The 17,945-nt window shown below is 41.3% G+C and overlaps 1 protein-coding gene across 1 annotated transcript; it reads left to right on the top strand.

Annotated features, from left to right (window-relative positions):
- The first annotated feature begins 9,228 nt into the window (after positions 1-9,228).
- LOC102835709 lies at positions 9,229-16,514 on the top strand. Its single transcript, XM_006865644.1, has 2 exons — positions 9,229-9,233; positions 15,881-16,514. Exons 1-2 carry the CDS (start codon positions 9,229-9,231, stop codon positions 16,512-16,514), a joined length of 639 nt encoding a protein of 212 aa, XP_006865706.1.
- Positions 16,515-17,945: the final 1,431 nt, after the last annotated feature.

Below are 17,945 nucleotides of genomic sequence, written 5' to 3'. Positions count from 1 at the left end.
TATAAAAATGTTTTGAAAAAAAAAAACAGAAGGATATTAATAAAACTTACAGAAACAGAGGTCCAGTTTACAAAAGAGACAGGTAGGTATTCAATGCTACAATGACTAAGATAGATAAGTAACTGCAGAATGAGAAAAACTGGATATGACTGACTAATCAAGTAAAACACTCGGCTTGGAAGATATTGAATGTATTGGATACATTGGTGTATCCTGCCACATTGACTCTGGGTTTACCAATATGACTTCCTTTGGCTGATTGGACGGTGGAAACTTGATTCAATTAGAGGTTTAAAAACATACTTTCACATCTCCACACTCTCTTTTGGAAGTCCATCATAGGTTTAAAAACATGCTTCCACATTTCACACTCTTGATTGCCCATCCCTGCGCAGAGAACAAACCTGGATTAGTCTCCTGGAGAATGAGCAAGTCCATGGAGCAGAGCTGAATTGTTGAGCTGATGCCATCCTAGATGAAGTTGCCCTAGGCAACCCACCAGCTACATCTGAACATATGCAAGACTACCCAAGCCTGTTGCTGACCAGCAAAATTGCCCAGCAAACACACAGACTTAGTGGAATTAATAAAGATGGTTGTTTGAAAGTCGCTAAATCTTGGTGTAATTTGTTGTTAGTAAATGCTGTGGTAAGTAAGTAAATTCAGACTCATAGAGACCTTATACAGCAAGGTTGGGGAACATTTGGGCTGCGGACCATATTGCTGTTGTTGTTAAGTGCAGTCGAATCAATTCCAACCCATAGTGACCCTGTATAGGGTATCCAAAGAGCCACTGGTGAGCTTGAACCACTGATCTTGCAGTTAACCAACTTTGCAGTCTGACACATTAGCCCATAGCACCATACCAGGACTCCATATGTTGTTGTTGTTATGTACCGTGGAGTCGGTTCCAACTCATAGCAACCCTGTACAGGGTTTCCGAGGCTGTAAATCTTTACGGGAGCAGATAACCGCATTTTTCTCCCGCAGAACAGCTAGTGGTTTCGAACTTCTGACTGTTGTTCGCAGCCCCATACGTAACCACTACACTACGAGAACTCCTAGGACTCCATATAATGCCCTTGAAATCATTTGGTTTGGCCCTGACAAGGCAACTGTAGTTACAGCTATCACATTTGTTGTTGTTATTAAGTGCCATTGAGTCAGTTTGGAGCGGTAGTGACCATGTATATGGTTTCCAAGGAGCAGCTGGTGAGTTTGAACCACCAACCTTGTGGTTCAAATTGACCTGGCAGTCTGGCACATTAACCCACAGAGCTACACCATCTATCACATTGTTATTGTTGTTGCTGCTGCTGTTGTTGTTGTTAAGTGCCGTCGCGTCGATTCCGACGCATAACAACCCTGTATAGGGTTTCCGAGGAAAAGCTGGTGAGCTCGAACCGCCAACCTTGCAGTTCAAACGGCTTTGCAGTCTAGCCCATTAATCCACAGTGCCACACCAGGACCCCAGCTATCACATTGTTGTTGTTGTTAGGTGCCATCGAGTCTGGACCGACTCATAGCAACCCTATGTACAACCCTGCCCAGTCCTGGGCCAACCTCACAATTGTTGCCATGGCTGAGTCCATTGAGCCATCACATTTATTGTTGTTGTTGTTAAGTGCCGTCGAATCGGTTCCTAACCACAGCGACCCTGTATAGGGTTTCCGAGGCTGTAAATCTTTATGGGAGCAGAAAGCTTCATCTTTCTATTGTGAAACAGCTGGTAGTTTCGAACTGCTGACCTTGCGATTCTCAGCCCTATTCATCACTACTACACTACCAGACCTCCTTTGACCAAATATAGTAGGCTAATTTTAAGTTGGTAATTTTTATGGCCCACAAATGATGTTATAAATTTTGGCAGAGAAAACATCCCTACCCCTACTATACAGGACTCCTGGTGTGGTGCTGTAAGATAAACACTGCACTGTAGACCACAAAGATCACAGTTCAAACCCACCAGCTGCTCCTAGGAAATCTTGTACAGGGTCGTTATGCGTCAGAATTGACTCCAAGGCACTTAACAACAATAACAACAACACCTCTGTTATATAGGTTTTCCGAGGAGCAGTTTGTTGTGTTTCAACCACCAACATTAGAGTTAGCAGTCCAGTGCTTATCCTGCAATGCCATGTCAGGATTTCAGGGTAATTTGTTGTTGTTAAGTGCCATTGAATTGGTCTCGATCCATAGTGACCCTGTATAGGGTTTCGGAGGAGAGACTGGTGAGCTTGACGTGCCGACTTTGCTGTTTAAACCGACTTTGCAGTTCAGTGCATTAACCCACAGTGCCACACCAGGACTGCATACAGATAATAATATTGATCAATAATATTGTCATAAAGGTGTTACATTTTACCCTCAGCAGTTGGATATTGGAAAAAAAATAGTTAAATATATCAAATAAATGTAGGTATGGTAGAAAGGTTTCAGGACCCCAATATCAGAGATACTTTCTCTATTTTTAGAAATTTTCATAAAGCAAAAAATGCAGAAAACACACCCATGAATACCGCTATTCAACAGTTTACACTAATTGTTGTTGTTGCTATTGAACCATAAGGTTGTTGGTTCAAACTCACCAGCCACTCCTTGGAGACCGTATGCAGGGTCACTATGAGTCTGAACCAACTTGATGCACTTCACAACAACAGTGGTTTGCATAAGGATTATGGGTTGTGCATTGGACTGCTAACCACAAGGTCAGCAGTTAGGATCTACCAGCTGCCCTGTGGGACAAAGATGAGGCTTTCTGCTTCTGTAAAGATTGCTGTTGCTGTTGTTACATGACATTGAGTTAGTTCTGACTCATAGCGACCCTGTAGACAGTTTTCAAAGAATAGCTGGTGGGTTTGAACTGCCGACCTTGTGGTTAGCAGTCCAGCGCTTATCCTACAACACTACATCAGAACATCCCTGTAAAGATTGTTGTTGTTAAGTGCCATCGAGTCAGTTCTGACCCATAGCAACCCTATCTAAGGTTTCTGAGGAGTGACGGGTGAGCTTGAACTGCTGACCTTGCAGTTCAAACGGCTTTGCAGTTTGGCGCATTAACCCAAGGCGCCACACCAGGATTCCAACTCTATACAGGATTGTTATGAGTTGAAACTGACTTGACAGTACACAACTACCAATGAACAAATATGGTGCCACTGTAAGCTAAGCACTGAACTGCTAATTGCAAGGCCAGCAGTTCACACCCACTAGCCATTCCACAAGAGAAAGATAAGGTTTTCTGCCCATAAACATTTTACAGCTGTGGAAATCCTGTATAGGTCACTATGAAGTGGAATTGAATCTATGGCAGTAACTTTGATTTTTGTTGGTCCTATACACAATGTTTTGGTGCAACCTAAAGATTGGTGATTTGAACCTACCCAGGAGTACCATGAAAGAAAGGCCTGGCGATCTGCTTCTGTGACGATTACAACCAATAAAACCCTACATAGTAGTTTAGCTTGTAAGACACAAGATTGCCATTGACAGCAATGGGTTTTGTTTAGTTTTGTTTTTGTTAGTGGTAAGGCACTTAACAACAACAACAATGTATATATACTACATGGTATATGAGGGAAAGCAAAAACGTACTGCTACAGAATCAAAAATATCAAAATGTGAAATGATTGTTTCTCGATATATCTTCCATCTAGGCCTATACATTTCTGTAGGCATGTTTCTTCCATCCCTCAAACCCTTTCCCAAAGAGTTGCGTGCTTTTTAATTTATACTACTTCAAAATGGCAGCTCGGGCATCCTCGAGGGAGTCAAATCATAGTCTTTTTATGTGCTTTGAGTTTGGGGAACAAAAAAATTTGAAGAGACAAGATCAGAGCTGTAGGGTGGATAAGGTAAGGTTTACCAATGAAATTCTAGTAGGATAGCTTTTGCCATCTTTAAAGAATGAGCAGGTGCATTGTCACGATGGGAAAAAAAAAAAAACTTGGTGCAACTTTCTTGACCTTTTTCTTAGCAATGTAGTTTTCAATTTTTTAAAAACTTATTCATAAAAAAGCCTCTGTGATTGTTTTATGTTCTTTGAGTGTGTAGAATCTCACACAACAGCCCCCATAACTTGCTGAGCTGACTACTTTGTCTTGAATTTTACAAGACCACTTATGGAGGTCTGGTTGGGTAGTGGTTACAAATCGGGCTGTGAACCGCAAGGTCAGCAGTTCAAAACTACCAGCAGTTCCATGGGAGAAAGATGAGGCTTTCTGCTCCCATAAAGATTTGTAGCCTCGGAAACCCTGTTCAGGGTCACTATGGGTCGGAACCGACTTCACGGCACTTAACAACTTAGAGGCTGGAGTCCTGGTGTGGCGCTGTGGGATAATGCCTAGCAAGGTCTGTTTGAACCACAAGGTCGGTGCTTCAAACTCACGAGCTGACCCTTGGAAACTCTGTCCAATAGGGTCACTAGAGTCAGAATTGATTCAATGGCAACTGTTATTTTTAATGGCTACTGTGATCTCCTTTTGAAACCTTGAAAGCCCTATGGAGCAGTGCTACTCTATACACTTTGGGTTGCCATGGGTCAACATGATTCAACTCAACTGCAACTAAAAACAATAACAATGCTTAATGATGCTGAGCATCTTTTCATATTATTTGCTGGTTATTTTTGATGAACTGTTCAAGTCTTTGTCTTTTTTTTTTATTATTATTGTCTTAGTGTTAAGTGGTTATATGGTTCCCCAAAATTTCTTCCAGTGTGTAGGTTGTCTTTTCATTTTCTTGATAATGTCTGCTATACATAAATACTTAATTTCTATGAAGTTCTATCTATTTTGTCTTTTGCGGTTCCAGCTTGTTATTTTATCTGATAATCTTTCACTAAACAGTAGAACCCAAAGTCTAACCCCTATATTTTCTTCTAAGCATTTTTGGTTTTAGTTTTCACATCTAGGTCTTTGATCCATTTTGAATTGTTTTTGTATATGGTTTGTGTTTTACTTTTTCAAATGTGACTACTAGAAAATCTAAAAGGGCATGCGTAGCTCACATTTGTTTGATAGCACTGATACAGATGATCCCTTTAAATTAGATGAGGTATGGAAATAAATTTAAAATTCATGTAATTCTAATAAATTTGTCTAATGAAGTTTGCAGTTTTGTTCTAGAAAGCTAGATATATGCTCTGTGGGAGGTTCATTTATGAAGACACTCTAAGTGAATAGTGTTTGTTGCTCTGTTTTTATTGTTGCTTATGCAAAATAATTTATATGTATTTAATTTTTATGATGACACTCAATTTAGGGAATCCTGGTAGAGTAATGGATTACACATTGGGCTGCTAATTGCAAAGTCAGAAGTTTGAGTCCACTAGGCACTGTGCAAGGAGAAAAATGAGGCTTTCTGCTCCCATAAAGACTTATAGCTTTGGAAACTCTATACAGGGTCACTATGAGTCAGAACTCATATGGTATATGACTCAAAGGTACATATACCACCAATATTATAAATGTCATAGTGATGTAAAGTTAGCTTAGCAGTCATAATCAGGTTGTTTTAGGCTGGGTTTTCTAGAGACGCAAAACCAGTGAAATATATATATATATATATATATATATATATGGAGCTCTGGTAGCGTAGTGGTTACGAATCGGGCTGCGAACCGCAAGGTCAGCAGTTCGAAACTACCAGCTGCTCTGCAGGAGAAAGATGAGGCGTTCTGCTCCCGTAAAGATTAACAGCCTCAGAAACCATGTGCAGGGTCGCTATGAGTCGGAACCGACTCCATGGCACACAACAACAACAACTACAACATGAGTATATATAGAGAGAAATTTATAGTCAAGGAACTGGCTTACAATTGTAGAGTCCCAGGTCCCCAGGGGAAGTGAGAGAGAGCCCTTCTCACAAGTCCATTATATTGGGAGCAGGTAACACCCGCAAGCAAGCATCCCTTCAAATGATTCACCATGCCTAGCCACTCATCATAGAGTTAAGTAAGCCTGTATTAGCTTTCATCACCACGGGAATAAGCACATCCCAATTGCTAAACCTCTGGAATCCTGGCCTAGTCAAGTTGACACAGAACTCTAACCATTTTACAGTATTCAGATATATTTAAAATGTGTGAAAGTCATGTTATTAAAAAGTTTCATGTACATCAATAACATTTTGTTCATGAAACAAAGTATTAAAATACCAGCGTGGACGAAGTGGGCAGGGTGTGTATCTGTGTATATGTGTTTGTGGAGTTGGGAGTGAGGGTGGGAAGTGCTTGAATTTGTAAAGAATGTTGTTGCTCTTAAGTGGCTTTGAGTTGGAATCGATTCACAGACATTCATGTACAGGGTTTCCAATGAGCAGCTGGTGGAATGTTAGAGGGCTTCAAAAAGTTCATGAAAATTTTTCATTATCTTTTATTTCTTTTTTCCACAAACTTTTTGAAGCTTCCTCATACTGTGCCCACTAGCCATCCTGTTAAATTTTGATTTATAATTATTAACTATATTTGCTCTAAGAAATATATTGCCATTATGTTTACTAAATAAGCATCATTAGACCTCTGATACTAATTGACTTGAATTCTTTCTACTAGTATTAATAAAAACAAAGATGAAGGAAAGAATACTACATATGAACAGATAGTAGTTCTAATTGCAGTTTATATCTACTTTTAAGCCATTGGTGCTTAGGTTGGTTGGTTGGTTATGTGCTTTGGAGTCGGTTCCAACTCATAGCCATCTTGTATAGGGTTTCCGAGGCTATAAATCCTAACAGGAGCAGAAAGCCTCAGCTTTCTCCTGCAGAACCACTGGTGGTTTCGAACTGCCTACCTTGAGGTTAGCAGCCAAAGTTCTTTAGTTGGTGTTAGCCCATTGATTAAATTTACAAGGTACCATTCATTCCAGGATTTGTAATTGTTAAAAAAAAAAAATATGGCCCAGGATGTATTTTATGTTATTTCACATCTTCTAGCTGTGGGATAAGGAGCACTGGTTACGAGCTGGGCTGTGGGATAGGGAGAATAGTGGTTATGAGTTGGGCTACTATTCTCATGGTCAGCAGTTTGAAACTACCAGCAGTTCCACAAGAGAAAGATGAGGCCTTCTGCTCCCATAAAGATTTAACCTCGGATACCCATATACCCAGAGTCCTGGTGTGGCACTGTGGGTTAATGCACCAGATTGCAAGGCTGTTTGAACTGCAAGGTTGGTGGTTCAAGCTCACCAGCTGCTCCATGGAAACCCTATACAGGGTTGCTATGGGTCGGAATCGACTCCATGGCATTTAACAACAACAATAACCCATATACTTGGTAGCATAGTGGTTACGAATCGAGCTGCTAACCTCAAGGTCGGCAGTTCGAAACTACCAGCCGGTCCGCGGGAGAAAGATGAGGCTTTCTGCTCCCGTAAAGATTTGCAGCTTTGGAAACACTGTACAAGGTCACTATGAGTCAGAACCGACTCAACGGTACTTAAAAAAATAACAAAAACCCCTATACAGGGTCACTATGAGTCGGAACTGACTCCACAGCACACCACCACCACCAGCAGCTGTGGGATAATGCAGTGGACTGCAGGGTCGATTTGAACTGCAATGTCTGCAGTTAAAACTCACCAGCTGCTCCTTGGAAACCTTCTAGAGTATCTGAGTGGGGACCCACTTGAAGGCACTTAACATCAACAACAACAATTATCACCATTACTATTCCTCAGATGATAATTACCATCCATAGCTTGAGGCCAATCCTTTCAATTTTATTTAAAAACAAAAAAAAACCTTCCCTTTCCAGTATAGATTTTAATTCCAGATTAATTTATTTCCCCAGTCACTATGACAAAGCTCCTGAAATCATATTATTTGCAAATTTTCATAATAAAGTATCTTCCTGATTTTTAAAGGTTACTAAACTGCTGTGTATTTTCCCCAAAATCTTTTGTTTGTCCTAAAACCTCTACCTTTTGTTATTTTCATTTTGAGATTTTATGTATTTTCACCTGAAATCTCCATTATGCCAGGGAAATTTATCTCACTTAATTTTTTCTTCCCTCTCTCTTTTTTAAAACTCAAATGCAAAATAACAGCCTGACAATAAAGAAAAAGAAGATGAGTTTTTACATCTAACTGCATTGTAAAACCTCTCCGAACTCACCATATCTTACAGTTTCCAATAAGCTCTAAGGCACCTGTGATGAAACTTTTCTCAAAACGTTTTCAAAATGTGCTGGTGTGTCCTGTTCCCTTGCCCCATCTTAAAATATGGCTGGTATAGTGGAGGTAGAATTAGGAGAATAAGTGTCAGTATCAATTCGTGGAAAAAGGTACAATTGACTTAATAATTTATGGCCCTCTTAAGGCACTTGTCACATTTTACCTTAACCTATGGCTATGGGTTTTCCGTATGTGCCCCCCCATACGTAATAATTTCCCTGAGGGTATGGACAGTGGATAGTACACAACAAATGGTATTATTACTGTAATGAATGGATTCTTTTGTCACTTTATATATACATATTTCCCATTTCTATAGGCTTGTCCCTTAAGAGGTTCAATAAATATTTTGAATGAACGCTGTATTATTGTTAGTTGGTTCCAGCTTATAGCATCTATGCACAACAGAACAAAACACTGCCCAGTCCTGTCACACTCACAATGATTACACTTGAGAACATTGTTGTTGCCACTGTGCCAATCCATCTTGTTGGGGGTCTTCCTCTTTTTCGCTGACCCTCTATGAGTCGGAACCGACACCACAGCACATCACGACCACGTGAGAGAAGAATGAGTTCAAAAGTATGCTATTCCTTGGTCCCGTTTTCCTACTAGCAAGTTGAGTGAACTGAACTGGAATTTAAATTGGAACAATATTTACAAATGTAAATTCATAGACCTGCTTTGCATCTTTGGTGTTATAACGAACAAGGGTCTCTATCCTTGGAGTCCTGGTGTGGCGCTGTAGGTCAGTGCGCCAAACTGCAAAGTCGTTTGAACTGCAAGGTTGGCAGTTCAAGCTCACCAGCTTCTCCTAGGAAACCCTGCACTTAACAATAACAACAACTGGGTCTATGCCTAATTCAAGGCTATTGAGGGACATTTATTTACATATAATTAAATATTCATATAGATGCTCTTTTAGTGTGTTCCAGAGGGAGGGAGGCTAAATTTTTCTTCTACCTCTTAAAACTTCTTTTAATATTTTATTGTGTTATGGTGAACATTTAAGCACAAGTTAGGTTGTCCTTTTACAATTTTCATATAACTTGATCTATGGCGTAAGTTATATTTTTCAAATGTATCACCACTCTCATTAATGTGTTATTTCATTTCCAGCATGCTTAATTTTTTGCCCACTTATCTTCCTATCTTTGCTTAGGAATAAATGTTAACCTTTTGGACTCATACAGAGGTTGTTGTTTTGTTTTGTTTTTAGTAAAGCACTGAACTGATGTGTACTATCCTGTATTTGTGTGCCATTGCTTTTCTGTTAAAAACTAATCTCAGAAGGATAGTGTTGGTTCGAGGTTTGAAGAGGCTTTGAGGGCAACAGTCTCACACTGCAGCAGTATATTGATATGAGTACTGCCAGAGGTTCAAGCCAGATGAGCAAGGGATATCATTACTGATGTCAGATGGATCTTGGCTGAAAGAAAAGAATACGAGGAAGATGTTTGTTGTTGTTTAGTGACATTGAGTTGGTTCCAACTCATAGTGACCTTGTATAGGGCTTTTAAGGAGTGGCTGGGGAGTCTGAACTACCTACCTTGTGGTTCAAACAGACCTTGTGGTCTAGTGGTTTATCCCACAGTGTTACACATGTGCTTTATTGACTAAGCAAAGGCTTTTGATTGTGTGGGCCAATGACAAGCTATGGACAGACAACACAGCAGAGAATGAGTATTCCAGAATACTTCATTGTGCCCAGGAGGAACTTGTACATAGACCAAAATGCAGAACAGAACAAGGGAACACAGAACAGTTTAAAATTAAGAAATGCGGGCACCAGGGTTGTATTCTTTCACCAAACTTATTCAGTCTGTATACTGAGCAAATGATTAGAGAAGCTGGATTACTTAAAGAACAAGGCATCAGGATTGGAAGAAGATTCATTAGCAACCTACAGTATACAGAGGATACAACCTTGCTTGCTGAAAATGAAGAGGAGTTAAAATACTTACTGATGAAGATCAAAATCCACAGTCTTCAGTATAGGTTGCATATCAATGCAAAAATAAAAATCCTCACCACTGGACCAATAAGTAATATCAAAATAAATGGAGAAAAGATTGAAATTATCAAAGACTTCATTTTGCTTGGATCAATCATTAACACTCATGGAAGCAGTAGTCAATAAATCAAGTGACGTATTGCACTAGACCAATCTGCTGCACAAGACCTCTTTAAAGTGTTGACGAGCAAAGATTTTTGAGAACTAAAGTATTCCTGACTCAAGCCATGGCATTTTCAGTAACCTCATCTGCATCTGAGAGTTGGACAATAAATAATGAAGACAGTAGAAGAATTGATGCATTTGAGTCATGGTGTTGTGAGGAGACTATTAAAAGTACCATGGACTACCAAAATAATAAACAGATCCATGTTGGAAGGAGTACAGCCTAAATTCTCCTTAGAAACCAAGACTTTGTCTCTCATACTTTGGACATATAATCAGGAGGGACCAGTTTCTAGGGAAGGACATCATGCTTGGTAAAGTGGAGGGTCAGCAAAAAAGAGGAAGACCTCCAAGATGGATTGGCATAGTGTCAACAACAATGGGCTCAAGTTTAGCAACCATTGTGAGATTGGCACAGGACCTGTCAGGGTTTCATTTTGTTGTGCATAAGTTTGCTATGAGTCGGTACTAACCTGATGGCACCTAACAACAACAACAAAGTCTTAGGGTGTCCTCTGGTCTCGGTGGTCCAGTGAATCTGATCATTTTTATGAATTTGAATTTTGTTTTGCATTTCTTTCCCATTCTATCAGGGATAATCGATTGTGACCTCAATGAGATCAATCAATGGTGGTAGCTGAGCTTCTTCTGGTCTCAGGATAGTAGAGACATGGACCATGGAGGATATCAATCTTTGTAGACTTGTTTCTTCTCTGTGATTTTGTTAACTTTCTTACTTTTTTGCTCCTGACAAGACAAATAGTTGTATATAGATGATCACTTACAAGCTTATAAAAACCCAGATACTACACACTTCACTACAATGTAAACGTGAACTTTGTGAAACATATATATGCCTATTGACTGAGTTGTCCCATTAGACGAAGGTCCTGAGTCTTCAAAGCTAGATACTAATCTTGCTATTAAACCAATGTTTACAATTTAATATTATTTCTCAAGGAATGGAAAAAATATTTTCAAAGTGCCAATATCCACCCTCTCACACCTTGGTTTTTGCTTCTGGAATTCGTTCAGCGGGCAGGACCAATTGCCACGCAGTAAATTCTGACTCATGATCACTCCAGAGGAGAAATGTGCTCCCTAGTATTTTCAGTGGCTGGGCCCTTTCAGAAGCAGGTCTTTCTTTCACCAGGTCTTTCTTTCAAGGTGCTTCTGGGTGGGTTAGAATCTCTAACTTTTTGGTTAGCAGACCAGCGCTTGGTACTTGCCATTTGTCCAGACTTTACTATGTTCTGTGTGCTTTTCCCACTTTTATTATTCATAACCTCACAAATTTTAGATTATAATCCTTAGTTTTCAGATAAGAATGAATAAATTTTCAATTTATTTTCAAAACTTGAAAAGTATTATGATCCATTTTATAGGCGAGCATATAATAGTTCACCAATATTATGTAATTTACTCAAGATCACACAGCTTATTATGGGGCATCTAGATTTTAACCAGGTTTTTGCTTTCTGAAATCTATCCATCTTTCACTACATCATACTTTTTTCCAACTGAAAGATTTTTCAGTTGAACAGAAATGTTTTTCAAGGTTCAAACAAATGCTGAAAGGAAAATTTAGTGACTGTAGCTATATATATATATATATATATATTTTTTTTTTAATCAGTTGCTTTTTTAAAAAATGTTTTATTATGAATTATGTGATAGTTTACATGGGAGAACATTAGTTTTACATCCTATCGTATATCATTTCATTGCCGTGGTTACAATCCCCTCCATGCATCAGCAACCAACCAAAGGGTATACCTGCCTCCCAGTCATCACTACACAGCCCCTCACGCTCCCTGGGTCTAAAGTTCCCAGCTGCTCCATTTCTCCACGTCATTGACTCTGCCTCCATCTCTGGTGTCACTGCTTCTCTGGGCAGGATCCTGCTCTCCACTCTTCTCCCTTCATGGTCCCAGGGACCTCCGCTCCTAGACTGCAAAGTTAATCATGCCCCTCCTTGCTACAAAATGTCTACCTTTACATTTCCATCCCTCACAATCAGTCCTGATAACAATTATCCACTATTGTATCACAAGAGACCTATCCGCAGTTCCTTTCATCAGCCCCGCATAGACAGATTGAATACTACTCTGTGGAGATTCTACCTTCCTCCATTCCCTCTGGATCTAGGTTCTCTCTTGAAAGCTTGTAAGCCAGTCATTTCTTGCCTTTGTAGCACCACCCTCCCCCACTTTTGGTAGCCAGTGTCCAAATTGCCTATACCTGTCTACTCTATGTACAGACGGGGTGGGAATGATGTTCACTGTAAAGATTTGTTCCCTCTTTTGAGTTACTGCATCCATAGGCATAGGTCAAGTTCATCAAATTGTATCAGATTACTCTTTTTTTCTTCTAGTTGAGCTCTGATCATGCAGTCATTGAAGCCAGGTCAAGTGGGTACTATCTGCAAGTGTGGGTGTTCTTGTGAATATGCCTTCTCTTCTTATCAGCTGGACGCTTCATTCTCCACTCTAGTCCTCTGTGGCTATGTGACTGACTCTGGACCCAGGAGTCCCCAGGTCTTTCCACACTGCTGACCAACCAGGTCTCCACCTGGGTTCACAGGAGTCTATTGAACGTTGTAGGGCTTAGCTCGCAGTTTAATTGCTGTTTTTCCATCACTTCCCCTTATCGATAACAAACATGGTCACCAATCAGAGCATGTATTCCCACTGAGTCTTAGTCTTGGAAGGGGGTTTGTCTCATGGGCAAGCAACTTGCTTGTTCTTGTAGTCATCAGTCAGTCTACCTATATTGTTTTGTACTTTTCCTGTCGGTCTTTCTTTCAAGAAGTATCGTCTGTTCTTCTAGTTGCTCCAGGCTAGTCTGCCCATCCTTTCAAGTGGAAATTTCCCACCTCAGACAATTCTGGATGGGGTTCTGGTTACAATTTCTAACCTTCTAAGGAAGCACCATATTGCTTTCCAGAGAGGTTGGACCATTTTGCAGTATCACCAGCAATGCAGGAGTGTCCCAGTCTCTCCACATTCCTGCCAGCTATGCTTTTTTGATCTTTGCTGTTATTTCTGGTGTGAGATAATATCTCATTGTTGTTTTGATTTGCATGTCTCTAATGGCTAGTGATCATGAACATTTCTTCATATGTTTGTTGGCTGCCTGGATCTCCTCCTTGTTGAAGGGTCTGTCCTGTGCCCATTTTTTAACTGGGTTATTTGTCTTTTTCTTGTAGAGGTGTTGTAGTTTCCTATATATTTTAGAACTAAGTCCCTTGTCTGATGTGTCATTGCAAAATATTTTTTCCCATTTTGTGGGTTCCTTTTTTATTCTTCTGGTGGTCTTTTGATGCACATAGTTTTTAATTTTTAGTATATCACACTCATCTATTTTGTCTACTTTTGTTTGTGTAGTTTTCAAAATGTTATGTAGTCTGTGTATTCCCTGAATTAGTGCCCTCACATCTGTCCCTATTTTTTCATTCATGGCTTTCATAATTCTGGGATTCACATTTAGGTCTTAATCAATGTTGAGTTGGTTTTTGTATAAGGTGTGAGGGGAAGGTCTTGTTTCAGTCTTTTGCATATCACTTTCCAGTTCTGCCAGCACCATCTGTTGAAGAGACTATCATCTCCCCATGCGATATATTTAGGTGTTTTGTCAAAAATCAGTTGGATGTATGTAGATGGATTAATTTCTGGATTCTTGATTCTGTCCATTGTTCTATGTATCTTTCATTATACCAGTACCAAGCTGTTTTGAGCACTGAAGCCGTGTAGTAAAATTTGAAGTTGGGGAGTGACAGGCCTCTAACCTTATTCTTCTTCTTAAGCAGTGCTTTGTTTATCCTGGGTCTCTTTCCTTTCCATATAAAGTTTGTAACTGTTTTTTCCATCTCTTTAAAAAATGTTGTTGGAATCTGGATTGGGATTGCATTATATGTATAAATTGCTTTGGGCAGTATTGATATTTTAACAATGTTAAGTCTTCCTATCCAGGAGCATGGTACATTCTTCCATATTTGGTTTCTTGTAGTAGTGTTTTGTAGTTTTCTTTGTATAAGTATTTGTTTCTTTGGTTACATTTATTCCTAGATATTTCATCCTTTGGGTGTCTATTGCAAATTATATTGCTTTATTAATGTCCTTTTCAATGCTGTCATTTTTAGTATAGATGAATCCAAGTGATTTTTGTATGTTGATCTTATACCCTGACACTTCGCTGAATCTTCCAAAGAGGTCTAGTAGATTTTTTACTGAGTCTTTGGGGTTTTCTACATATAGGATCATATTGTCTGCAAATACAGAGAGCTTTACTTCCTCTTTGCCAATTTGGATGCCTTTACTTTCCCTGTCTTGCCATATAGCTCTTGCTAAGACTTCCAGCACAATATTGAATAGGAGTGGTGACAAAGGGTATCCTTGTCTGGTTCCTGTTCGCAGAGGGAAAGCTTTTAGTTTCTCACCATTGAGAGTAATGTATGCTGTTGGTTTTGTATATATGTAAAGATTTACAGCCTCGGAAACCCTGTACAGGGTCGCCATGAGTTGGAACCGACTCCACGGCACATAACAACAACAACAAGTTTGCCCCCCCAAAATTAGTCCTGGTATGGCACTGTGGGTTAATGTGCTGGAATGCAAATTTGGTTTGAACCACAAGGCCAGGGGTTCAAGATCACTGGAAACCCAAAACAGGGTCCCTATGGGTCAGAACCGACTCCATGGTGTTTAACAAGGATGACGATCTAATCTAATGAAATGTGTTTAGATAAACAGCTCTCTATTCTCACAGAGGCAAGGTAACAGTCTGCTCTTTACAATCTCTGGAAACGTTTCCATTTTTCCCCATTCTTCATGCGAACGCTTGAATTACCTCCTACTTCTTATCCAAAATGTAAGCTATAACATTTCCAGCCTCTCTAGCCTTCACTTTCTATTTTTAAATTCTGCATTTAATCAGAACAGCACATCTCACCTCCCAATTCAATAAATAAAGTTGAAATTTTGGGCTATGCATTAAGGATCATTCCCAGGCCAGCTTTAGCTACCTTTTTTCACTCTTCATTATGAAAACTACTCTGAAGTTAAATTGGTTCCCACGAACTTACATATTCTTTGATCTTTCCACCATAGTGTCTTTTTGGGTTTACCTTCCTGTATAGATGAACTTACCTTCTCACTCTGACTCCCTAAAGCAGCCTCCTTGTAGACACCACCAGTAGCATTTCCTAAGAGTGTTATGTAATTAAGGTTTTAGACACGGCATGATCTCTATTTGTGCACTCTGTTTAGGGAGGGGGCTGATATCAGTGCCATAAAAGAGGCCTCATGCCAAAAGCACTCTGTTCTTCCATTACCAGAGTGTATGCTGTATGTAACACAGAGGCTCTACTAAAGAAGGTGTTCAATAAATGATGACTATATTAATCGATGTGTGAACTAAAGAAGAAAGCTGCACTTTGTGGGTAAAGGGAAACAGTGATTAAAGGTAGGGAACTCCTACTCTCTAGCTTCCTGTCGTCCACTGATTCTGGGTCCCCATCTCTGCTGACAGACCCCCAAGGCGAGGCGAGGCGGACACTGCGCATGCCCAGGGTTCAAAGCCGCCTCCGGGCGCGCTGCCCGCGCGGTCCCGCCCATTTCAGTGCGAGCGCGCGGCCCCGAGGAACGTGCCCTGCGTGCGGGTGCCCGCCAAGCCCGCCGGGCGCTGGATCTGCAAGTGCCCTGGCCCGGGTTTGAGGAGCGGGCGCCGGGCTGGAGCGGTGAACTGCAAGCGGAGCGAGCCGGGGAGGTGCCTGAGGCAACGAGGAACGTGTCCGGTGAGTAAAAGTGCCGCAGGCGATCGGTGTGTGCCTCCACGCGTGCGCAGCTCCGGGCTGTCGGGACAGTGGCATGCATCCAGACACGGGCCGGAGGGGTCTGCGGGGCAGGGCCTGGGCCCGCGGATGGACCACGGGCCTTGGGATGCTGGGCAACGTGGATCTGGCACACAGACGCGAAAAGCTCTGGCTGACGATCGGGCCTCCAGAGGGGGCTCCACGCGAAGCTGCTGTGCGCTGGGGTTCCGACTCTGGACCGAGGGGCATTGGCTGGTTGCGGTCGAGGGGCTCCCGGGAGAGGTGAGGCGAACTGGGGCGCGCTGGCGCCTGCGGGGTGCGCGACCCCTGGAGGTGGCGGGAGTGCTGTGAGCAGCGAGGCTCCGCTGCCTTGGCGCTGAGCAGGTGGTCGGAGCCGCGCCCCTCTCCTGGGGAGGTGCGCTGTGGGAATCAGGAGCAAACTTCCTCTGAGAAACTTTATTAGGCGCTGTCTGCGGAGCCTGTGGGGCGGGTCTCGGGTTGGGGGCTCCTGGTCCTGACACCCCTGGCTTGCCCAGCTCTGGTTCCCGCAGGACCCCGGCTAGTGTTGGTCTGAGATCTCGGTGGTCAGTTTTCTTGTGGTCCTGGAGCTAATTCTCCAAGTTAAGTGTCTTTCGTGGCTCAGTGGCTTTTAAAATACAATGTAGAAGTTTCATGTTTTGCATGTTTGTTCTCTAGGGAAGAAAAGGCTTATACTGCCTGATCTTTTTCTCTCAAAGGAAGTATTGTTAGGGGATCCTGGGGATTCCTGTTTTTCAAGCAACCTATTGTCCTGAATGTGCTTGAAGAAAGCTAACTAATTCTATTATTAGCCTTAAAGCCGACAAAGGAAGGTAACTGTGCCTTTTCTTATTTTAAACTCCTCGCCACCACTCCAGATTTAGTAAGAGTAGTTCCCAAACTTGGCTTTATCAAACAGTAACACTGGGGAGCTGTTAAAACGTCCCATGCCTTAACCCGTATCCCAGACCAGTTAAATCACAATGATTTTTTGTTTGTTTGTTTGTTTTTAATCTCCAGTGCAACAAATCCTAATGTGCAACAGTATGGGGATCACCGGTCTTTTTTTTTTTTTTTTTTAAAGCAAGACTTTAGGACTTTAGTTGAAGTTTGGGATAAAACTCCAGCTTCATTTTACCACAGACAGGAACTCAACAAAGGGTGGTTTGTTTCCCACCGGAGAGGGAGGGACTCATCTCTATAAAGACTCAAACTTTAGCTGCACTATATGAAATGACTCTAGTTCCCAGAATATTTTGAATTTCTGCTGGAATGACCCAGCTTGCCTTTTTTAGACTCCCTCTCACCCAGCAAGCATCCTTTTAAACCTTTTCCAGCTTCAAGGAGGATTTCTCCCAACCCCAAACTTTACTGGATCTAAAGGGTTACTGTGGGTTCCCATAGCAACGGGCCCTCCAGGGAAGTGGGCGGGTCGTCCTACCTCTGGGTTTCTAGATTGTACTCTTCCTTTTCTGAAGGTTTTGAATCATACATTTCCATTTTTGGCTTCAGTACAGGTGAGGGTGAGCTCATTCAGTTCCAGGCTTGCTTTCTAAGGTAATTACAGAATCCTTTTAAAAGATGAGGCTTTCTACTCCCGTAAAGATTTACACCCTCGGAAACCCTGTACAGGGTCGCTATGGGTCGGACCCGACTCGATGGCACTTAACAACAACAACAACAATAGGGTGATACTGCTAGCATTTACACTGTTCAGGGGAATATTTGTATTTCCCGTACTTGCACTGGCAACTTGTTTAACTA

Source organism: Chrysochloris asiatica, unplaced genomic scaffold (genome assembly GCF_000296735.1).
Source record: "Chrysochloris asiatica unplaced genomic scaffold, ChrAsi1.0 scaffold00080, whole genome shotgun sequence".
Classification (NCBI taxonomy): domain Eukaryota; kingdom Metazoa; phylum Chordata; class Mammalia; order Afrosoricida; family Chrysochloridae; genus Chrysochloris; species Chrysochloris asiatica.
Note: the sequence above shows the minus strand (reverse complement) of the source record. Positions and strands in the feature narration are given on the sequence as shown.